Raw genomic sequence first — 22,784 nt, 5'->3', positions numbered from 1 at the left:
TATGTCCTTCGCTGTGTTCTGCACACTCTGGTCTTCTCTGGAGATCCATTCATTCCACAGACACCTGCACGGCGCGGGGGGGCGGGGGGCAGGGGGGGGGGTCTGAAGTTCACAAGTCCCTCCTAGCCCTTGCCTGGGCACACGTCTTAAAAGCTCCTGCCGTGTAGTAGACCACAGTGGTTGGCTGCACAGGGGCACAGGCTGTTCCGGAAGCGGCCAGTCTCAGAGGTTCTGGCGGGAGAGGAGGGAGGGGAGAGGCCAAGTCCCGGGCCGCTAGGGAGCGGCGCTGCCCCAGGGCCGAGGGTGGAGCTTTCCCAGTCGGCCGGGAAAGGGCTGGGCCCGGCCTACATGTGAGGGCAGGAGAGAGCGACGGCGGACTCTTTCCTGCGGAGTCCGGGTGGTGGACACGGCCAGACCGATTCCCGGGACTCCGAGCGGCGGATCACTGGATGCCCCAGATTCTCGGGACCCAATCCCCACTTCAGATCTTCAGGACCTTTGGTCGGAGCCTGGCTTTGGCCCTGGGCTCCAGATTCCCGGAACAGGGCCTCTGACCGACTCTGGGTTTCCAGATTTCGTAGGAGATTCCCAATCCTGAGATCCCTGGAGCCGTAGCCACTGGCTCTTGCCCCGCCCCGGGTGCCCAGAGCCGGGCGCCTGACACCGGAGCGCCCCCGCATGGCAGGGCCGTGCCAGCGGTCTGGAGCCCTGGAGCGCGCCGGCAGCTGCTGGCAGGACCCGCTCGCCGAGGCGCTGAGCCGGGGCCGGCCCCCCACCGCGCCCGCCGGCCGGGGCTGCGCGCGAAGCCGGCCGCTCAGCGTGGTTTATGTGCTGACCCGGGAGCCGCAGCCCGGGGTGGAGCCCGAGGCTGGAGCCGAGGCGGAGCCGCTGCCCCTTCGCTGCCTGCGCGAGGCCTGCGCGCAGCTCCCCGGGCCGCGACCGCGACCTCAGCTGCGCAGCCTACCCTTCGGGACGCTGGCGTTGGGAGACACCGCGGCGCTGGATTCCTTCTACAACGCGGGTGAGGGCGCGCTGGGGGCGGGGTCAGGAGCCGGGGCGGGGCTTGGGGGGTCCCGGGGAGGGCCGAAGGGGGCGTGGTTCGGCGATTCCGGGGAGACCCCGAGATGGGTATGGGGTCTGGGGGGCACAAGGTGAGCTAGGCTGAGGGGTCGAGGTAGGGCCATGATAAAAGTGGAATTTAGGGGATCTGGAGCGCGGCCGGCCTTGGACTGGGGCTTAAAGCACTCTGGAGTCGGCACCATGCCTGGGGTTAGGATTGGGGCGAGGCTGGGAGCGGGACAGAGTGTGGTATCTCAGGAGTGAGGTTGGAGGGCTCAGCCTCAAGACGATCTCACGCGGAGCTCGTGAGGGAGGATCCTGGGAGGTGGAGCTTGGAGTAGGGAAAGGGGCCGTACTTGGGGGGCTGGAGTTCAGGGGAGGTAGCATACTACTTGGGAAGATCGGGCTAGAGAGGCCGAAAGAAAAGCCAAGGGATCCATCGGCGCGGGATTCTGGGCGAGGGGGTTTAGGTTGTGAGGCCCCAGTGGTTGTGAGGTAGTGGGCGGAACTGGAGGCAGGGCTGGGTCGCTCGGGGGCGGGGCCAGACAGGCGGCTATTCCCGCTCTGGTCACCCCTCCCTTCCGCCAACCCAGGCGCCCCGCCCCTGACACTTATTTGTTCATCCAAGAGTCTGGGAACCGAGCTTGCCTGATGGTCCTAAAATCGCAGCCTAAAAATGAAGGCTGACGCGACCTCGAGGATACAAAGACACACATACTCTTAGACTCACAAATCGCACATACGTTGATTCACGCAGGCCCTCGCAGCCACTGTCACTCACAGAGGTAGAAACATTAAGCGATACACACACAGGCACAGCATTGTCTAAACACACTGCTGGTGCCCGCCCCTGTCAAGAGACTGCGTTGAGGACTCAGGGTAGGGGACTTCTGTGTTTGCGCCACACCTTTCGAATGCCTTTCAAATGGCGCGGAACAGGCTGTTGGCTGGTGCACAGCTCCTCTCCTCCATGCTCAGTGCTCACTGGTTCTGAACAGTGGGATGAAGGTCCCAGCCTGTTGAGCCCAATCCTCTCCTGCAACACCACAGATATCATCAGTCCTGTAGAAGAGCTAGAGGGGCCTAGAAGGGGAAAACCGAGACCCAGAGCAGAACGGGACCCTGCGGGAGTCACATGGGAACACCGACCGAGCCAGGGTGGATCCCCAGGCTCCTTCCCCACCCAGCCAGGCTTCAAGGCTCAGAGCCTCCACCTCTGTGCCCACAGATGTGGTGGTGCTGGAGGTGAGCAGCTCCCTGGCACAGCCCTCCCTGTTCTACCACCTCGGCGTGCGTGAGAGCTTCAGCATGACCAACAACGTGCTCCTCTGCTCCCAGGCTGACCTCCCTGACCTGCAGGCCCTTCGGGTAGGTGGCCAGGTGGCTGGTGGGGGTAGGCACAGGGCCTGGGGTGGTGCCTACCTAGAATACCAGTATCTGACTGTCCCCTGCAGGAGGATGTTTTCCAGAAGAACTCGGTGAGCAGAATCCAGCCTTCCCTCCAATGTGCCCTTTGACCGCCACTACCTTTTCTGGCCTCCTCAGTCACCTCTGACCTCACTAGTTCCCCATGTGGGCCTCTGTTCCCTACGGCCAGCCTTCATGAAGTGTGCCCCTTCTCTTTTGTCCCCATCCTCACTGGTGCTGACCTCTGACCACTTCAGTGCCCCTCTCTGACCTGGTGCTGACCCCTGACCTGCACTGATTCCTGCCTCCCTCCCACCAGGATTGTGTTGGCAGCTACACACTGATCCCCTATGTGGTGACAGCCACGGGTCGGGTGCTGTGCGGTGATGCAGGCCTCCTGAGGGGCCTGGCTGATGGGCTGGTACAGGCCGGGGTGGGCACGGAGGCCCTGCTAACACCCCTGGTGGGCCGGCTCGCCCGCCTGCTGGAGGCCACGCCCACGGACTCTTGGTAATGGGGCGCAGAGAGGGCGCAGGAGGAGGAGGCCGGTGAGGGCCCAGTGGGCTGGGGCTGAGGGACAGGCCCCGTCATTCTCTCCCCCTCCCTCCTCTGCTGGGGGCGATAGTGGCTACTTCCGGGAGACCATTCGGCAGGACATCCGGCAGGCCCGGGAGCGGTTCTGCGGGCAGCAGCTGCGGCAGGAGCTGGCTCGCCTGCAGCGGAGACTGGACAGCGTGGAGCTGCTGAGCCCCGACATCATCATGAACCTGCTGCTCTCCTACCGCGATGTGCAGGTGTGTGGTGCTCAGGGAGGCAGGCAGGGCAGCGGTATTCCGTGTCAGAGGAGCCCGAGTCCATCCCCGGGCTGTGCCCCTCAGTCACTGGTGGCTTCGAGCAAATTATCTGATGTCTCTGAGCCTCAGTTTCCTTACTTGCGGCCGGGGACGATCATGTCGCTGTCTCCCAGAGCAGCAGGGAAGTTGGGGCACACGGTCGGTTCTCTGTGAAAGGTGTGGTGTCTACGCTGCCTCCTGGGCCTTAGGTGTGGTGGGTGGGAAGATGGGGTGTCAGGGATGGGAGGGGACCCCAACTCAAGGTTTTCCTCAGGGTCTGGGGGCCGATGGGACCCCCCCCCCCAGAGGCCATCGTGCCAGTGTGTGCCGTGCCCTCCCGCAGGACTACTCAGCCATCATCGAGTTGGTGGAGACGCTGAAGGCCTTGCCCACCTGTGACGTGGCCCAGCAGCACAACGTCTGCTTCCACTACACGTTCGCCCTCAACCGGTGAGTGGCAGAGCCACGTTCAGGTCACAGCCACTTGAGGACACGGGTCTCTGCCGTGTGACGTCACCGCAGTCTGGGATCAGTGCCATTCAGGGAATTTGCTGACCAGGGTCACACCGAGGTCAAATGGTCCCTGTTGTCCTGTCACCGCTGCCTCTGGGGTGGAGTGGGGTGGGGGTGGCGCTGCTGCCCTTGGAGCGGTCACAGTTCCCGCGGTCACTCTTCCTCCAGTCACAGCTGCTAGGAATCACTTCTCTCTGGATCGTTACTTCTAGGGACGTCAGTGCTGACCAGAGTCACAGCTATTCTGGGTTCATTATCGTCAGGCCTTTGGAAGGGGCCCTGCCGTTCAGGGTCTAGGGGTTCCTGGGTAGAGAGGGGGTGGGGCCATCGGGTAAGTCCCCAGCCTATCTTCCCCTTTCCCTAGGAGGAACAGGCCTGGGGACCGGGAGAAGGCCCTGGCTGTGCTTCTGCCGCTGGTACAGTGTGAGGGCTCCGTGGCACCTGACCTGTACTGCATGTGCGGCCGTGTCTACAAGGACATGTTCTTCAGCTCTGGCTTCCAGGACGCTGGGCACCGGGAGCAAGCCTATCACTGGTAAGGGGGCGCCAGTGGGTAGACAGTGGGCTGAAGGACGGGCCTGTGGGCATCAGTCCAGCCCTGAGTCCCCACCCCCACCCCAGGTATCGCAAGGCCTTTGATGTGGAGCCCAGCCTCCACTCGGGCATCAACGCAGCTGTGCTGCTCATCGCTGCTGGGCAGCGCTTTGAGGACTCTGAGGAGCTCCAGCTCATAGGTGAGTCCGTCCTGCACCCCTCCTCCCACCGGCAGGGCCTCCGAGGGGCCAGGGGAGAGCATGGGGAGAAAGGACACGGGGCCGGAGCTGGGACTGGCCTTGTCCCCTTTTGGACTTATCCTTCCCGAACCCACATCTGGACCCTCATACCTGTCCTGGGCCCTCATGAGCCCTTGAGCCCACAGGTGTTCCTAAGGCCACACCTGTGTTCCTTATACACTGAATTCTGCACACACTTGTTCCCCAAACCTTCCTTGTGCCGAAGCTCCTACTCCCATCTGAGAGTCCCACTAAAGTTTTCAGCTATTTCTTTTTTTTTTTTAATAATTTTTAATGCTTATTTATTCAGAGAGAGAGAGAGAGAGAGAGAGAGAGAGAGAGAATGCACCAGTGGGCAGGGGCAAAGCGTCAGAGGGAGAGGGAGTGAGAGATTCCCAAGCAGGTTCCGTGCTATCAGCGCAGAGCCCGACGCAGGGCTCGAGCCCACAAACCGTGAGATCGTGACCCGAGCTGAAATCAAGAGTCGGGCGCTTCACCGCGCCCCTCACCTGGTTCCATCTTCCCACCCACACGGATGCTGTGGCCCACACCTGGGCTTTGCCCACACCTGCCACCACGCTCCCTAGGACCCGTACTGCTCTCTCCCAGGCATGAAGCTGGGCTGCCTGCTGGCCCGAAAAGGCTGTGTGGAAAAGATGCAGTATTACTGGGATGTAGGCTTCTACCTGGGAGCTCAGATCCTCGCCAATGACCTCGCCCAGGTGGCGCTGGCTGCAGAGCAGCTGTACAAGCTCAATGCTCCCATATGGTAGGTGGTCCCCTCCACAGTCTTGGCCCGGCCTGGGCTGCCAGCCCCCGCGCTTATGTCCACTGGCATTCCAGCCTGAGCCCTGGAGCCAACGACATGGCCTATTCCAGACCGGTGCCCGCCGCACCCAGTGCCCGTGTTCTGGCCTCGTCCAAGCCAGTCCGCCCTCCCTGGCAGTGCCAGCCGGGGCTTGGGCTGAGCTGAGGACGAGGCTGTGCCTGCAGGTACCTGGTGTCCATGATGGAAACCTTCCTGCTGTACCAACACTTCAGACCCACGCTAGAGCCTCTTGAAGGACCCCCGCACCGTGCCCACTTTTGGCTCCGCTTTTTGCTACAGTCCTGTCAGCCACTCAAGACGGCTTGTCCCCAAGGGGACCAGTGCTTGGTGAGGCCGCCCAGTGGGAGTGTGGGACTGGGAGAGGGGCAGGCCCCTTCTAACCCAGCCCCTTCCTCATCACCTGCAGGTGCTGGTCCTGGAGATGAACAAGGTGCTGCTGCCTGCGAGGCTCGAGATTCAGGGTACTGACCCGGTGAGCGCAGTGACCCTGAGCCTGCTGGAGCCCGAAAGCGAGGTGAGGTCACTGCTGAGATCCCCCACCCCTCACTGCTGTGCACCCCTTCTCTAGAACCTTTGTCCCACCCCCAAGCCACTCTCCCAGTCCCCAGCAGCCCCCTCAGACCCACCTTCTTCTCCCAGGACATTCCATCCAGCTGGACCTTCCCAGTGGCCTCCATCTGCGGGGTCAGGTGAGGGGCGAGACCAGGGCGACCAGGTCCCCGGAGGGGCGGCGCTGCCAGCCACCGGGCACTCACTGGGGATCTTCCTCCCTTCTCAGCACCTCGAAGAGGGACGAACGCTGCTGCTTCCTCTACGCGCTCCCACCGGCTCAGGACGTGCAGCTGTGCTTCCCCAGCGTAGGGCACTGCCAGTGGTGCGCAGCCTCTCGGAGGGCGGCGGGGGTGGGGCGTGCCAGGGGAGTGAGGGAAAGGAAGGGACATGTCCCCTGGGTGCTCCCGGGCATCGGAGGGGACGGTTCCCGCCCAAGCTACCCCTCCCGTGGGCCTGACCTCCCTCACCCTCAGGTTCTGCAGCCTGATCCAAGCCTTGGTGACGAATCCGGATTCCACGGTGCCCACAGAGGAGGCGGAGGGCGTGGGGGAGGTGCTGGAGGTGAGGAAGGGGGCTGGGAGGGCGGGGAGGAGGAAGGGCCCGGGCCCCTGCTGAGCTCCCATCTCACCAATCCTCCCCCCCCCCCCCCGCGCCCCCGCAGTTCGATTACGAGTACACGGAGACCGGCGAGCGGCTGGTGCTGGGCAAGGGCACCTACGGGGCGGTGTACGCGGGCCGCGAGCGGCACACACGGGTGCGCATAGCCATTAAGGAGATCCCGGAGCGGGACAGCAGGTGCGGCGTGCGGGGCCGCGCGGGCGGGGCTCGGCGCTCGCTGGGGCCCAGGTGGCCGGGACCACGAGTTGAGGGGGGTCCTGTGGGCGCGGCTGTAGGCGCGGGAACCGCGGATGCCCTCCTGGTCGGGCTTACAGATGCCCGGTGGGCCCGGGCCTGTGGGCAGAACGGCAGGCACCAGGAGGGCGGAAGGGTCCGGAGGGGCCTGTGGGCTGGGTGACAGATAGGGTGGGGAAGGTCAGAGAGGGGCGTGTGGTTGGGGCAGGTCCTGGGGGCGTGGCCTGGCTGGTGCTGGAGTTGGGGGAGCGTCTCTGCCCCAAGCTCGCCTGTTGGTCTCTCCCTACCTGCCCCCAGGTTCTCTCAACCCCTGCACGAAGAGATCGCGCTGCACAAACGCCTTCGCCACAAGAACATTGTGCGCTATCTGGGCTCCGCCAGCCAGGGCGGCTACCTCAAGATCTTCATGGAGGAAGTGCCCGGAGGTACCTGCCCCGCATGGGATGGCAAGTGGAACTGGAAGTGCGAGGCATGGGGATGGAGCCAGGGAGGGGTGGGAAACCCTTGGGGAAGATGAATCCTAGCGTGTGTGGGTGGCGTAGCCTGGCATTAGCTGACACAGTGCGGCTGGGTGGTGATGGAGTCTGGGTCATGGCATGGGTGTGCCCGGGCCTTGAGCAGAGAGCTGAGGGCGGGAGTAAGTGGGCGCCAGTGATGACCTCGGATTGCTTCTGCCCAGGCAGCCTGTCCTCCTTGCTGCGGTCAGTGTGGGGACCCCTGCAGGACAATGAGAGCACCATCAGTTTCTACACCCGCCAGATCCTGCAGGGACTCAGCTACCTGCATGACAACCGCATTGTGCACCGAGACATCAAGGTAAGCAGGGCGCCTGGGTGGCTCAGTAGGTTAAAGCATCCGACTCGTGGTTTCAGCTCAGGTCATGATCTCACGGGTTTGCTGTCAGCGAAGAGCCTGCTTGGAATTCTCTCTCTTTCTCTCTCTCTGCCCTTCCCCCTGCTCATGTGCACGTGCTCTCTCTCAAAATAAATAAATAACCATTAAAAAAGAGAGAGCGCGCCTGAGTGGACAGTCAAGCGTCCAACTCTTGATTTTGACTCAGGTTGTGATCTCATGGTTTGTGAGTTTGAGCCCCGCATTGGGCTCAGCGCCGATGCGCAGAGCCTGCTTGGGATTCTCTCTCTCTCTCTCTCTCTCTCTCTCTCTGCCCTTCGCCCTTCCCCTGCTCTCATTCTCTTTCAAAATAAATTAAAAAATAATTTTTAAATTAAAAAAAATTAAATTAGGGGCACCTGGGTGGCTCAGCCGGTTGAGCGTCTGACTTCAGCTCAGGTGATGATCTCATGGTTCATGGGTTCGAGCCCCACGTTGGGCTCTGTGCTGACAGCTCAGAACCTAGAGCCTGCTTCGGATTGTGTCTTCCTCTCTCTCTCTGCCCCTCCCCCACTTGCACTCTGTCTCTCTCTCTTAAAAAAATATAAAAAATTTTAATTAAAAAAATTAAATTAAAAAGAGAGAGAGCGACATCAGAGTAAGCCCTGTAGAAGCAAAAATAAGATAAAAACAGAGAGGGAAGCAAACCATCAGAGACTCTTAAATACAGTGAACAAACTGAGGGTTGCTGGAGGAGTGTTGGGTGGGTGGATGGGCTAAATGGGCGATGGGCATTAAGGAGGGCACTTGCTGGGATGAGCACTGGGGGTTATATGTAAGTGATGAATCACTAAATTCTATTCCTGAGATATTTTAAAAAAAGAGTATGAGGGAATCCTTTGGGGGTAATGGAAATGTTCAATATTATTATTTTGGTTGTGGTTATACAATTGTATAGATTTTTCAAAGCCATTTGACTTACGCTCTGAAAATGGTAAAAACTGCTGTATGTAAATTATATCCTTGGCTTTTATTATAAAGTAATTATAAAGCTGACTTTTTAAAAAGCATAATCATCATAATAATTTTTTTTTTTTTCATAATAATTTTTAAAAATGAAAAAAGGTAAGCCCTGTAGCTGGCCCACCCTGGCTCACTGGTGAAGGGGGACAGGAGGAGATATGGCTCCAGACAGAGACTGACAATTTAAATTAAGAGTGCAGACCCCTTTGCAAAGGGTGGGGAATTTAATCAAGGAGGCTCCCTAGGGAAGGAAAGAACTTCAGACCTGAAGGCAAACCAGGTGCCAGGTCCCAGGAGTCATAAGTGGGATCACAGAGGGAGGAGGCTGATAGAGGTGGGGTCAGGCTGGGATTCTAGGAGATGGGATCCCAGGATAGGGTCCGGTTTTGCCATCAGAAGCCCAGCCTGATGTGCACTGAGCACAGTGTCCACTCCACTTAGGGGGACAATGTACTGATCAACACCTTCAGTGGGCTGCTCAAGATTTCTGATTTCGGCACGTCCAAGAGGCTGGCAGGCATCACACCCTGCACTGAGACCTTCACAGGTAGTGGGGTGTGGGGTGGTGAGTGGGGTGCTGACCTAGGACAGAAGAACTCTTAAGACCTTTCAGGGAATGGTGTTTCTCCTGGCTACGGAGTTAGAGCCCTAATGGGGGATGTAACCCAGGGCTGGTGATTGAGCCAGAGGTGAGGTGATAGAATCTAGAGCTGGAGCTCGGATAGCTGATGATGGTGAATTTAAGTGCCTGCAATGGAGCTCAGAAATGTCGATGCGGGCTAAAGCGTGTGACAGAGTTCAGAGTGGATGATGCTGTCCAGGATATATGATGGAACCTCCAGGGGGTGAAGGAGTCAGAATATGATGGAGCCTAGGATGAGTGAGGAAACTCAGGACAGGTGTTTGACCACCAGGGTAGGTGATGGGAACTGTTTGGATGATAGAATTCACTGTGGGCGCAGGTGGCCAGAGGATGATAGAGCCCCCTGCCATCCCCGCAGTGATCAAGCCTAGGTGAGCCTTATTGCTACTGCTCCTGCCCTAGGGACCCTACAGTATATGGCCCCAGAAATCATTGACCAGGGCCCACGAGGGTATGGGAAGGCAGCTGACATCTGGTCACTGGGCTGCACTGTGATCGAGATGGCCACAGGTCGCCCACCCTTCCATGAGTTAGGGAGCCCGCAAGCCGCCATGTTTCAGGTGAGACCCCCCATGGCCTGGCTCATGAGGTCGGGTGGGGACAGACTGGACCCTGAACGCCTCTAAACTTGACCTTTGTCTACCCTCCCCGACCCTTCCCAGGTGGGCATGTACAAGGTGCATCCGCCAATGCCCACTTCTCTGTCAGCGGAGGCCCAAACCTTCCTTCTCCGAACTTTTGAGCCAGACCCCCGTCTCCGAGCCAGTGCTCAGGCACTGCTGGGGGACCCCTTCCTGCAGCCTGGGAAGAGGAGCCGCAGCCCTGGCTCCCCCAGACCCGCACCACGGCCCTCAGGTACTACACAAGTGGAGGGAGGGGGCACGCTGGGGTGAGGGCAGAGGAGCTGTGGAGGTGACAAGACTGAACGGGGGCCCATGCTGACAGCCATGTCCCTCCCTCAGACGCCCCTTCAGCCAGCCCCACTCCTTCGGCCGACTCGACCACCCAGTCCCAGACATTCCCGTGCCCGCAGGCACCCTTTCAGCATCCACCCACTCCGCCCAAGCGCTGCCTCAGTTATGGAGACACCAGCCAGCTCCGGTGAGAGCCCAGGGTCTGGAGAGTGACTTTGCCTCATCTGGGTTTGCCCTTGTACTCCCTCCAGAAGAAGCCCCCCACCCCGCCCGGCCTTGGCACCTCCAGCCACCTGCAAGGGTGGCGTTTGGTGCCCCCTCCCAGATGCTCTGACTTCTATTTATTGTGCCACCTCAGTGCCAGGCTTATCTCTTGTATGCCTGTGAGGTAGGCATAAAAATACAAGAGCCAGGATTCAAACCCTGGGGCGGAGGTGGCTGGCCGGTGTTGCTACCCGCCCTCCACCGGCAGCTCCCCATTACACTAGGGTGCCTGAGGAACCCGGGGCGGAGGAGCCCACGTCCCCCGAGGAGAGTTCTGGGCTGAGCCTGCTGCACCAGGAGAGCAAGCGCAGGGCCATGCTGGCCTCGGTGCTGGAGCAGGAGCTGCCCACGCTGGCGGAGAATCTGCGCCTGAAGCAGGAACAGGTGGGTGCGGCCGCCCCAGCGCTCCCTGGCGGTCGAGCACGGACGGAAAGCCTGAGGACCGCCTCCCTCACTCCTCCACCCACCGGCAACTCTCTTGACTCAGGCGGCAACACCCACTGACAACCCCTCTTCCTTCTCAGGGTCCCCGTCTGGGTAGGAATCATGTGGAACAGCTGCTGCGCTGCCTCGCCGCGCACATCCACACGCCCAACCGTCGGCAGCTGGCCCAGGAGCTGCGGGTGCTGCAAGGGCAGCTGCGGGCCCAAGGCCTCGGGCCGGCGCTTCTGCATGGACCGCTCTTCGCCTTCCCGGATGCGGTGAGGGAGCTTTCTTGAAGTTAGGGCTGCCTAATAAGAGGTAGTGAGCTCCCTGTGCCTGGGAATGTGCAAGGACTTGGTGTTGCAAGGTTGCATGTCCTCCCTGTGAAGATAGAGCCCGCAGGAAAGGGACATCTACCCAGTTCTAACTTCCCAGCCCCTCCCTCGGCCCCAAGTCCGCCTACCCGACTAGCCTTTGGCAGAAGGCTTTCTAGGGCTTTCCAACTCGAGCCCCACCTCTATCTGAGACTCAGCCAAGCGCCCTTTCTCCCTCTCCAGGTGAAGCAGATCCTCCGCAGGCGCCATATCCGCCCACACTGGATGTTCGTACTGGACTCGCTGCTCAGCCGAGCTGTACGGGTAGTCCTGGCTGTCTTGGGCCCAGGCGGGCCGAATGGAGCTGGTCGGCGGGCCAGCGAGGGTAAAACCCCTTCGGGGGCGTGACGAGCACAAATGGGGCCGGGAGGGGGCGTGGCCCGTAGGGGTTAGGCTCTGCAGGGGCGGAAAGGAACGGGTGGGGCGTGGCCAAACGGGCCTATCCCAGACTGGCACTGCCTGGCGGGTACCCAGCGCCTTGCGCCTTACCCCCAGTGTTTGGGGATGTGTTTGGGGATCCCAGATGGGCGTTCCCTCCCTGCCTGACCTCACCCCAGTCACTTGGCTTGGCAGAGGTGGAGACGGAGGCGGTCCTACCGAGGTCAGAGGAGTCAAGTAAAGAAGAGGAACCCCAGTCCAAGCAGCAGGAAACCTTGGTCCAGTTGAGCCGGCTCCCTGGGGAACCAGAGCAGGGATCCCCGCCCCTGATGGTGCAGCTGAGCCTCTTGAGAGCAGAAACTGACAGGTAAAGCCCCTGGGCCTTGTCCATCCCCTCTGGGCCAGCTTCACCCTCATTCCTCCGGCTATTCTACTCTCCCAGCCTCTGCATTCTCCAACAGGCTTCGAGATGTCCTGGCTGAGAAGGAGCGGGAGTGCCAGGCCCTGGTGCACCAAGCTCTACAGCAGGTCAGCGGGAAGACAGGGATCTTTGCCCTGGCCTCCGAGCCCCCAGGTGAGCTGGTGAACACTAGCTGTGAGTGTGAGGCAGCTTCTGGCAGGAAGTACCCCTGGATTCACCACCTGACTCCTCCTTGACAGCTGCTCTCACAGTGGATCAGGGCCTGGTGCAGTGGCTACAGGAACTGAATGTGGATTCAGGCACCATCCAGATGGTGAGGGGGAGAGTGCTGGCTATCCTTGACCCCCACCGACCAAAGACTCCATCTCTGCCCATCTTTCAGCTCTTCTCACTTCCCCTCTCTCTTCCCCTCACACAGAGAATTCACTGTGGGAAGAGCACTTAGTATTCCCCCCCCACCATGGTACAGATGAGAAAACTGCAGCCCCAAAAGGGGTATTTGCCCTAGCATATTGGTGGTACTACACAGCTAGTACCTGAGTCTCTGAACACATCTTTCTCTGATTTTTTCTTCCACTGTTTTTGCATCGGGGTCTCTATCCACAACCAGCTGCTGAACCACAGTTTCACCCTCCATACCCTATTGACCTGTGCCACTCGAGATGACCTCATCTACACCCGCATCAGGTATGTCCTGGGCCCTCCAAGGATGACCCATGCGTATGGCTTCGTGTTGGTCAGATCCTGACCCCCAGCTACATGCCTGCCTGGATTCCTCCCTGGAAATTACAGGGAAACCAGTGTCCTCTGGGGACAGAGAGGACATCAGGCAGACAGTGGGTATTAGAGAGGGCCCAGGACCTTATTCTGGCAAGCCACATTGAGCCTGCTATCCCCAGGGGAGGGATGGTATGCCGCATCTGGAGAGCCATCTTGGCACAGCGAGCAAGATCCACGCCGGTTACCCCTGGCCCCCAAGAGGCTGAATGAGAGCTCAGAGACAGGAGGCTAGACCCAAGGATGGATGAATGGAGAAGACACGAGAAGCTTCTGATATACCTGCCCCAGGACTCCGGGTCAACTGGAGGAGGCCAGGTGGATGGGGGGCAGGGTAGGGCCCAGGCCTAGCCCCAGTGGGCAGAATCAACCACAGAGATGCCCCAAGCATATCAAGTACCACCAGGCAAAGACTATTAAACAGAACACCTTTGTACGCTTGAGCCTTGGCAACTTCCAAAGTAAGGGGTGGGGGCAGGGGCTCCTGGGCGTAGCTCCCTAAGGTCTCTCCGTCTGAGTCTAAAGTTCCTTCACCTGTTCCCCTTCACTTACCGTCACCCTTTCCCAACATCACCCTCACCCCCAAACAGACACCAGCCCCTCGCTGCCCTTAGAATAAACTTTATTGGTTTTAGCCAAGGGCAGGCCCTGAGATGGGGGTCCTGAGAGGAGTTGGGTGGCTTATAGGACAACTATGTCCTGGGGACCAGGTTGGTTCTGAGTGGCAGAAGGCCATCCACCCACTCGCATGGTCGCTCCAGGAGTGTCTGCCACAGCTGCTTCTCCTCTGGTGTGGAATCCATCCAGGGCACCTGCAGCCCATAGCTGCTGCCTAGATATGTGCAGACAGGGGTGGAGGCCGTGCTCACACCGGACACCCCAGGTCTCAAGGAACACCTGCCTGGTCCCAGATTATGCACTTCCACTCCCAGTTCTCAGTGGACACCAAAGCCCAGGAGAGGGCAGAGAAGTGCCCGAGGCCACACACGGAGCCCCTGCTTCTCAGCATCAGATCTCCCCAGGGCCCTGCCCCACTCACCTGTGCCCAGGCTGAGGCGTGTACCCCCCAGCTGGCGGCTGGCCAGGGCCCCATGGTCCCAGAGGGAGAGCTCAGCACAGGCCTGGCGCAGGTCAGCAGGCCCGAAGCCATCATAAACCATGGTATGGTTGAACACAGGGCTGAGGCTGCGTCGCACCACCCTTGTCCTTTGGCGGCTGGCCCGGCTGTCATCAGGCAGCACTGAACTGTGGGGGGAGGTGGGCTGGCAATCACATGACCCAGAACCAACCATTCACTGAATCCTACCCATTTTCCCTCACAATGTCCATGTCCCCTGGCTGCTGCCTGACACCTGGGCCTCAAACCTTCCCAATTCGGGGATCTTTGTGCCAGCCACCTCTCAGGCCTCCTGCCTTTAAAAGTTACAACTCCCCCCAAAAAAATACAAATAAAAAAAAATAATAAAAGTTACAACTCTTATTCACAAGACCCTGGAGTAATGTCTCTGCTACTTCCCCACACAATGACCTTCACTGGCTCCCTGTTGCCCTCAAAAGTTGTTTCCAAACTTTTTAAAGCCTCAGAACCCTTTCTGCAAGATAAAATATCACTGAAAAAGTAAAAGCCCAACACTGTCCGTGGTGGAATCTGGGTCTGCAGCTCAGAACCTGATCCGCTGAATTCCATTTCACTCTCGGAGTGTGGGGTACCACCTAGAGGCACCCCTAGAAGACCCCTAGAGGGTACTTTGAAAACCACTGAACTGCAAGTTCAGGGCCAAGCCCCACAGCCTGGCCTTCCAGGTCTTTTCAGGCAAGAGCCAGTCACTCTGAAATGCAGCTCCTCAAGGGTGTCCTTAACTTCCCTGACAGGCCTTTGCTCCAGTCGTCCCTTTCACCCCCGCTCAGTGGTCAAAGATCAGACTGGGGGGATCAAGGGTGGTTGATTAGGAGGGGTTTGTCGGAGGTGGGGCGCTCCCGAGGAGGGGGCGCGGAGGAAGGGAAGCGCGAAGGTCCCGATGCCCCTCACCATTGTACGTAGGAATCCAGGGTTCCTGAGCGCTGCGGCACGAGGCCCTGAGCTTCCTTCACCCAGAAGTGCAGCTCCCCGCTGGGGGGCAGTCCCGCGCCTGCGGAGAGGCACGGCTCAGGCCCGAGGCTCCACGCCCTTGCGCGACTGGAGGTCCCCTCCTCCCAGGGCCGGTCCAGCACGGCCTCTCGCCGGGCGGTCACTCACCCTCGGAGCCGGCGGGGACGTACTTGACCGACAGAGAGAGCAGCCCGCGGCTGGGAAGGTCGTCGGGAGAGGGCGGGACCTGCGAGAGGCGGTCTCGTCAGGGGCGGGAGCAGGCCCAAGCCGAAGGGGCCGCAAAGGGGTGGGGTCTCCATACATCGACCGGGCGCGGCCAGCCGGGGGCACCCAACCGGCCGTCGGGGGCCAGGCCCTCGAAGGGAGCAGTAAGGTGGCGAGTAAGGTAGCCCCGAGGGGAGGGGAGGCCTAAGGCGGAGTCTGAGTGGGGCTGGAGGAAAGCTCGGCAGGGTGCAGGTGGGAGATCTCCCCATGCGGGCCAGCTGCCTCACCCGGGGCTGCAGGGGGAGCCAGGTGGATGCAGAGCCCCAGTCCCACGTGTCCAGAGGCACTTCGACTTCGCCCAGAAAGATGTTGCGACCAAGGCTTTCGCGGTGCCACACGGATAGGCTCAGCACACGGCCCCGGAGCTCGGCCTGCGGGACGGAGTACTGGGGACAGGAAGTGCGCTTTAATGGACCACCGCGGCTGGCCCCGGCTTCAGCGCTGCGGGAGTGTACGCCCCTGTCCTACCGCTCTCCTTGCACGAGGGAATCCGGGGGAGCCCCGAAGGCCATTAAATGGGGGTCTGGACTAGCGCCATGCCCACCACTAGACTGACCCCCTGGAGAACGCATGGACGGAGGGCCTCCCTGCCTGCCGTTCCTCCCGCAGAACGGAGGATCGGAGCGACCTGCAATGACCATACTATGGCGGTCCCTGCCACCCGGCCCCCGCAGGAAGGGCCGTCGGGTTCATTAATGGGGGAGTCTTTTGGTCGTCGCAGCCTCACCCGCAGAGTCTCATTGAAGACCGGGTTCAGATTTCTTTTCTTCACCGCCGTCTTGCGTTTGCTCTGCTTATCCGGGAGGAGGTAGCTTTTGACGTAGCTGAGGCAGGGGGAGGGGAGGACTGGAGCTGAGTGGGGGGGCCCTTCCAGGGCCTACCCCCCCCCCCCCAGTGGGCCTCCCCAGCTCCAGCCGGGGAGCACGGCTTCCCGTGCAGCGCTTCCCAGGAGTTATCTCACCCACACCTCCCATGGACATTGATACTCCCCATTTTGAAGATGAGGAAACTGAGGTCACGAAGAACGGTGGGGTGGGGCGGCGAGAGCGGGTCGGGCACTCACGGGTCCGAGCGGCGGCGTCGCGCGGCCGCCAGGCCCTGGCACTGGATCACGTGCACGCTCAGCTCCGCGGTGCCCGGCTCGTAGCGCAGCGCGAAGTGCACAGAGCCGCACACCTGCACGGCGCCCGCCTCCGCCTCCCCGGACAGGCTCAACTGGCTGCCGCTCAGCTGCGGACGAGGGTGCAGGTCAGGGAGAGCGTGCAGGCAGGGCTCAGGTCGCCGCAGGGGAGGGGGGGGGGGGGGCGAGGGAGGGGTCAGGCCCGGGCCACGCGCGGAGTTACGGAGGGAAGGCGCCCCCCTCCCCACCGGTCTCCCGCGTCCCCAGGTCCTCGCCCTCACCCCTCACCGTGGAGGAGTTGAGGCTGGACACGGAGGAGCTGCTGCTGAGCATGCGGTCGAGTGAGGGGCCGGGCCCCGGAGCCTCCTCTCCGTTCTCCAGGATCTCTGGCGCCGCCTGGGTCTGGGGAGGGGGGAAGTGACCGGGCGCCCCCTCTTTCCCAGCCCCTTCCCAGGCGGCTTAAAGTCTGGGGCAAAGGGCACTGCCCGCCCAGAATCCGCTCCGGGTCTTGGGAGCAGCCGCGGGCCGTTCCCGCCTACCTGGGCTGTAGTAGGCGGTGGCTCCTCTCCCCGCGACCGCGGCTTGGGCTCCGGGTCCGCCTCCACCGCGTAGACCTGTGGGGCCCCTGGGCCCGGGGCGGGGATGGGGCACAAGCTGCTGAGCGTGGCCCTCTCCTGCCCGCCCCTGAGCCAATTTGGAGGGACTGGTTTGCGACCCTGGTGACCTGCAGATTCAGGCCCCAGTGCTGCGGGACGCCCAAGGAGACCACACACACACACACACACACACACACACACACACGAGAGAGAGAGAGAGAGAGAGAGAGAGAGAGAGAGAGAGAGAGAGAAGAAAGAGAGAGAGAGAGAAGGTGAGAGAGAAGGTGACCCCCACAGGTGGTTGGGGTCACTTAGACTGATCCCCGAAACCTCTTTACTCCCCAGTGCACACCCTCCCACTCACCTTCCTGGGCCTGGGGCTCTTCCTCATGCTCTGAAGTCTTTAGGGGGACATATGGTGAGGGAGAATCAGGTTCCTGAAAGAAGCAAGGCGTAGAGGTCACAGTGGGGTCTAGTGACAAGGGGGTCAAAGGTCACAGTGGGGTCAGAGGTCAGAGGCTCCAGCTGGCTACTCCAGACAGATTCAGCACAGCCCTCAAGGCAGGGCTGGCAAGCAGCTGCAGGACCAGTTGGGCCTGTACGTCACACCCCCTCACATGCCAGGGCCTGCCCTGCCTGACTCCCAGGGTCCCGCTGGTGGCAGACAGTAGTGTCTGAGTCCTGGACCTCGCCCAGCTCCGTCCCCCACCACCTCTAATAGCCGGCTTCTGAGATTCCCTTAGAGGCCAGGTCCGTATCTCCACTGGACAGAGGAGGATGACAGCGGCCCAGACCAGGATCTCCTGATTCTCACATCCCATTCATTCATCAGCTCATTCAGTGACTCATTACTCACCTCAGCCTTGCTGAGCATCTCTTGGGGGGCCTTGTCCGTGGGGAGCCTAGAAGGGAGAGGTGGCTGTCAGGGGACAGGCCCCAGGGGACTGGTAGGCACCCTCCCCTCCCTGCCACCCCTCCTCACCTGGGCTCCAGCTCCTCTTCAGTTTCTTCTTCAGCAGCCGCAGCCTCAGCCTCCCTATCGCTGCCTGGAGCCTGGTCTCCCGTGCCTGGGTGAGAAGTTCTGTGAACCCTCAGTCTCAGGAAGTCTGGCCTTTGAAGATGCTCACTTACCTCCTGCTCCTGGGAGGGGTGGTGCCCACCCAAAGACACACAGTACCAGGGGCCCTCTCTTCCTGTCCATGTATACCCAGTGCCCTGGGCTGTGTGCAGCCAGCCCGACCCTAGGGATCTCCTCTCACCCCTGGAGCTCTTCTTTCTGCGGATAGAGGCTCGGACAAGGTCAGAGCCAAGGTGCGCATGGTGGTGCCGTTGTGAGCGCGCTTCCTGGAACCAGTCTCCCGTCAGGATCTTCAGCTGCCCGGGGTCTGCCAGCGAGGCCCGGAGCTTGCTGGAGGATGAGGGAGGGGATGGCTGTCACCCAACCAACATTCCTGCCACCCACTCTGTGCCAAGCCCTGGACCCGGACCCAAGGACACAACAAATCAGACTCGATCCCTACTCTGGGTCAAGGAGCTCGGGTTGGTGGGAAGACTGCATCCAGAGTAGATAAGTACACTATAATGAGGTAGGTGCCATGATGGATATGAGAAGGGCCAGCTTTGCCTGTGGGAATCTAGGAGGCCTTCCCACTGGAGGTGACATTTGAATTGCTTCTTAAAGGACAAATTGGAGTTCTCCTGGCAGAGAAGGAGAATCGTTATCATTCATTAAATGACTACTGTGCATAATCCCTCCTCCTAATTCTATGAGGTAGTGCTCCTTAGGCCCCTTTTACAGATGAGGAGAGTGTTGCTAGGGAGGTCGGGTAAGCTGCCCAAGGTTACATGGCTGAGAGGTGTCTGTCTGTCCCCAAATGCTACTTGAAGTCCCATGCTCTTCTGCCACTGTGCTCTTTCTTCCAGGAAGAAGGGACAGCATAGGAGTGAAGGGTGTGTTCAGACTGTTAAGCACTTGGGTGGCTGTAGTGGACACTTATGTGTGTCAGGGGTGGGGCTTGCTGGTGGAGGATGAGATCGGGGAGGCTGGCAGGGACTAATCAGGGAGGCTTTGCAGACCACACTTAGGAGCTTGGCCCTGACATGAGATGCTGAGGAAACAGAGGAGGTTTTGCTAGGGGATATTAAGAACAGATCTGGGGAGCTCCGGGCACAGCATGACCAGGGGCTCAGAGAGGGCAAGCTGGGAGGCAGGAAGGCTGGTAAGGGAGCTGGTGCAGCCACCTTGGGAGGGGTAAGGAGCTGAGCTGGCTAAGGGCGGAGGCAACCAATGGGCAAAAACAAGAACTACCCAGATATTTGGCGCACCTGAGCCTCCCAGAGTCTGGGGCCCCTTCCTCCTGGGCTCCCCTGCCCTGCCTCACCTGACCCGGCCCTCCTCCAACTGGCGAAGGTGGGCATCTCGCTTCAGGACGTCGGCAATGGCCTCCTGCTCCTCTTCTGTCAGGAAGCTGAGGTCTAACAGTCCATCAGTCTCAGGCTCTGGCTCATGCGCCATGAGGAGGCAGGGCAGGGTCCAGAGTCCCTCTTGAGATGGGGGACCCCTGTGGGGCATCAGCTGGGGCAGTGCCCCAGCTGGGCACACGTGGCTCCCTGGGGGCAGACCAGAGGTCAGGTCAGGCCCTGCCCGAATACGGGGCACATCCTGGAGCTGACTGCCTTTCCTTTTTCTTTGTTAAAGTAGGTTTCACGCCCAGAGCGGAGCCCAGCGCAGGGCTTGAACTCACGACCCTGAGATCAAGACCTGAGCTGAGATCAAGAGGCAGACGCTTAACCGAGTGAGCCACCCAGGCACCCCGACTGCCCTTTTCTGCCCAAATATACACCCAAATGTTGGCAGATCAAGGTGGCATGATGCACCCCCATGGACACGTGCATACACCAGCTCATGAATACACGCATAGACACACTTGAAGACGTGTACAGAGTCACACATGCACACACACTGACACCAAAGACACAACTACCCACAGGGAGGTATACACATGGGCATACCTGCATAGACAGGCACGTGGACACATGTTCCTCCACAAAGGACCCTATGCAGTTATAGTCCCATATAGACCCATGCCCAGACCAGGACATGTACCTAACATATTCTTAAATTTAAAAAAATATATATGTTTATTTACTTTTGAGAGAGAGAGAGAGACAGAGTGGGAGTGGGGGAGGGGCAAAGAGAGAGGGAGACACAGAATCTGAAGCAGGCTCTAGGCTCCCAGCTGTCAGCACAGAGCCTGACACAGGACTTGAACTCATGGACCACCAGATCATGACCTGAGCCGAAGACGGAGGCTTAACCAACTGAGCCACACAGGTGCTCCTGTACCTACATTTTCTTAAACCTGCACACGAGGACCCACAGAATGTATAATAACTCTGGGGACAAAACCTTGACCTGAGATTCATACAAATCACACTGACTTTTGCACAGAAATTGCCCCTCCACCAACTGGATTGTGAGCTCCTTGAAGATAGGGACAGGGCCTCACCCCAAAACCCCGTATGTTATACACAAGAGATAGTTGGTAAAAGTTTGATTAATTGAATGCAGAAATATACCTGCACACACATGGGGAAGGCACACACACACACACACACACACACACATATCTGCTTACCCTCCTGCCCCGGGGAACCTCCCAATATGGGTTCCTTCCCCCAACCCTTCACCTCCACTCTGCCCTGGCCCATTTGGCCTTCCTGTTTGAAGCAACCTCCTCCCCAGCCCACACCCCCACTTCCTCCCCTCTGAGGTAACCACTGCACCCACTCCCACTGAGGTCTCCAGCCAGGGATGCCCCTACTGCCACCCCTGCCCTCTTCCCCGAGCCCCTGAGCCCCTCTCCTCTGGGCCACATGGGTTCTCCCCCTTGCCCTGACCCAGGACCTGGCTGGGGTCCCAGAGGTGGAGGCCAAGTTCGGCGAAGCCGCCCAGGCTGCTCAGGTACCATGGTGACTCCGGAAGGAAAACATTTGCCAAGCTCAGAGGGGCATGTGAACGCGGCAAGAGACCCATGACTGGGCCATGGGCAGAGCAGAGGCATGGCGTGAGCCCGCTGGGCAGCCTCTCCTCCCCTGCTGCCCCTCCCAGCCTCTCCCACACCAGGGCACCGGGCAAGGCTGAGATGAGAAGAGGGTGCTCTGCAGGCAGGTCCTGGCTTGTGCCCGCCCAGCTGAGTCAAGCCCGAGAGAGCCCTCTCCCTGTGCTGCCCCACCCTCACCCCAGGGCTTGGGGTTCCCGAATGTCTATATCGAGTACCACGTATAACACTGTGAATGCCCATGTGCCCAATGTTAACAATACTTCCTGCACATCTGCTGTGTTCAAAGTGCTGGGTGTTGCAAATGCACGGTCGGGGGCTCTTCTGTGGCATGGTGTGCAAGGCTGTGTTGAGGTCTCTGTGTTACGTCGTGCCCTTGTGAGAGTCTGCATACTGTGGGATCTAGGAGGCTGTTTATTTTGTGGGTGTGAATATTGTATCAATGCGTGTGTGTCTGTGCATAATGTCACAATGTGATGCCGCGTGGGTGACTGTTGTCTGTGTTGGTACGTTCAGTAACTTTCCGGTGACAGCGTTGTGTGGCGCGTGCCACACACTGTGTATTTCCTCCTGTGCTGTATGTGTGACTGGGCTGTGTTGTGGGGTATGCTCTGGTGCCCTGGGGACCACCGGGTGTGTGTGATTGAGTAGGGAGGTGGGGGATGTTCTGCAGAACCGACCATGCCCTTGTCCTGCAGGTCTGAGCCTGGGGTCCCCAGCAGCGCCTCCCTCCCTGCAGACCCTTCTCCTTCTAGAGGCAGAACCAAGTGTCCCGTCCTCCCCACTCTGTTTTGACCCTATGGGACAGACCCATTGGTCAATATGTTCCAGTCCCAGACCCTCTCCCACCTCCTCCCACACCCAAGGCCCCAGAGGGTACCCAGGATACCAGGTGGAAGTGCCTACCCGTTGGACACTGGCAGGGAACCCTGGTCCTGAGGTATGTTACCTGGAGGGGTCCAGTATGGCTCAGACACCTTCGTAGGATGACTCCAGCTCCCCTGGCAGCCGAGTTTCAGGGCTGAACTTCAGGAGACGTGCAGTGAGGGACTAAGGCTGACTCAATCAGCAGCCCAGAGCAGCTGCCCCAGGAGGAGGAGGAGGAAACACCTTCTCACCTTCTCAGCAGGGCCCGATGCAAAACCAGGCCTGGACTCCCGGCACCCGGGGCAGGGGGTGGGGTGGGGTGCTGCAAAGCCTTGCCTTGCAGAGGACCCAGAGCCAATTTGGTGGGCGGGAGGCACCTGGAGCTTGGCCCCAGCTCCACTGTGGACTTATTCTGTAATTCCTGTACCGCAGGGCAGAGCGGCACCAACCCCTCAGAGCCCTGGTTGTCTCAGCTGTGGAATGGGTGGTGCCCCTACCCTGCCCGCTGAATTGCTGATAGGAACTTGCTTTGAAAGCAAGGTTAGAGACCTTTCTAAGAAGCAGGGTTGGAAGGGTTGCAGACTGCAGTCAGAGGACCCTTAGTAGAGAGAGTTCTCGCTCTGCCACTTTGTGACCTTAGGCAGGTGTCTCAAACACGCCGAGTTGCAATTTCCTCTCTTGCACACTGTGGATAGAAGTGGAAGAGCCCTATTCTAAGAGACAGGAGAGCGCCCGGCACAAGCCGGCATGTGGTAGGTACCAGGTGTCCCCTCTCCAACACAGTCCATTTCCACAAGTGTCCCCTCTCCAACACAGTCCACAATCACTGCTCCACCCTGTCCACCTGTGCCTCCTGGGAAGCGCTGGCCACAGCCAAGCTGCTTGGTCCCCTGACTTTGTCTCCACACCCCTCCCCCTCAC

At 59.9% G+C, this 22,784-nt stretch overlaps 2 protein-coding genes across 4 annotated transcripts; one reads left to right on the top strand and one right to left on the bottom strand.

The window, feature by feature from the left end:
- The first annotated feature begins 342 nt into the window (after nt 1-342).
- On the top strand, nt 343-14,889 carry MAP3K6 (mitogen-activated protein kinase kinase kinase 6). The gene is made up of 29 exons (XM_042951490.1): nt 343-1,021; nt 2,288-2,427; nt 2,514-2,537; nt 2,786-2,976; nt 3,092-3,260; nt 3,643-3,749; nt 4,177-4,347; nt 4,434-4,546; nt 5,195-5,354; nt 5,579-5,741; nt 5,821-5,928; nt 6,054-6,103; nt 6,193-6,288; nt 6,440-6,527; nt 6,628-6,761; nt 7,116-7,243; nt 7,498-7,634; nt 9,114-9,219; nt 9,718-9,875; nt 9,978-10,170; nt 10,278-10,416; nt 10,718-10,877; nt 11,018-11,194; nt 11,474-11,615; nt 11,864-12,035; nt 12,130-12,242; nt 12,329-12,402; nt 12,700-12,776; nt 12,989-14,889. Exons 1-29 carry the CDS (start codon nt 679-681, stop codon nt 13,077-13,079), a joined length of 3,924 nt encoding a protein of 1,307 aa, XP_042807424.1. The 5' UTR covers nt 343-678; the 3' UTR covers nt 13,080-14,889.
- On the bottom strand, nt 13,532-22,290 carry SYTL1 (synaptotagmin like 1). Of its 3 annotated transcripts, none has more exons than XM_042951492.1 (15): nt 21,946-22,288; nt 19,317-19,545; nt 18,195-18,343; nt 17,918-18,041; nt 17,792-17,837; nt 17,300-17,372; nt 16,879-16,964; nt 16,628-16,741; nt 16,283-16,449; nt 15,947-16,043; nt 15,447-15,605; nt 15,103-15,181; nt 14,896-14,995; nt 13,906-14,111; nt 13,532-13,698 (listed from the first exon to the last, which is right to left on the bottom strand). In XM_042951492.1, the coding sequence occupies exons 2-15, from the start codon at nt 19,505-19,507 to the stop codon at nt 13,559-13,561; spliced, it is 1,731 nt and encodes a 576-aa protein (XP_042807426.1). In that variant the 5' UTR covers nt 19,508-19,545; nt 21,946-22,288; the 3' UTR covers nt 13,532-13,558. The 3 variants fall into 3 exon arrangements, with proteins under 3 accessions (XP_042807426.1, XP_042807427.1, XP_042807425.1); XM_042951493.1 differs by having other exon boundaries at nt 17,918-18,002; nt 21,946-22,286; XM_042951491.1 differs by having other exon boundaries at nt 17,918-18,343; nt 21,946-22,290.
- Nucleotides 22,291-22,784: the final 494 nt, after the last annotated feature.

Source organism: Panthera leo, chromosome C1 (assembly GCF_018350215.1).
Source record: "Panthera leo isolate Ple1 chromosome C1, P.leo_Ple1_pat1.1, whole genome shotgun sequence".
Taxonomy (NCBI): domain Eukaryota; kingdom Metazoa; phylum Chordata; class Mammalia; order Carnivora; family Felidae; genus Panthera; species Panthera leo.
The sequence above is the reverse complement of the archived record's forward strand: the minus strand, read 5'-3'. Positions and strand labels throughout refer to the sequence as shown.

Excerpts from the sequence above, each read along its gene's own strand:
- MAP3K6 (XM_042951490.1), top strand. The coding sequence starts at position 679 with ATGGCAGGGCCGTGCCAGCGGTCTGGAGCCCTGGAGCGCGCCGGCAGC. Across the intron at positions 6,762-7,115 it reads ATCCCGGAGCGGGACAGCAG|GTTCTCTCAACCCCTGCACG; the intron begins GTGCGGCGTGCG and ends ACCTGCCCCCAG. Across the intron at positions 7,635-9,113 it reads TTGTGCACCGAGACATCAAG|GGGGACAATGTACTGATCAA; the intron begins GTAAGCAGGGCG and ends CACTCCACTTAG.
- SYTL1 (XM_042951491.1), bottom strand. The coding sequence starts at position 19,507 with ATGCCCCACAGGGGTCCCCCATCTCAAGAGGGACTCTGGACCCTGCCC. Across the intron at positions 17,838-17,917 it reads GAAGAGGAGCTGGAGCCCAG|GCTCCCCACGGACAAGGCCC; the intron begins GTGAGGAGGGGT and ends TCTCCCTTCTAG. Across the intron at positions 14,996-15,102 it reads CGTCCCCGCCGGCTCCGAGG|GCGCGGGACTGCCCCCCAGC; the intron begins GTGAGTGACCGC and ends GCCTCTCCGCAG.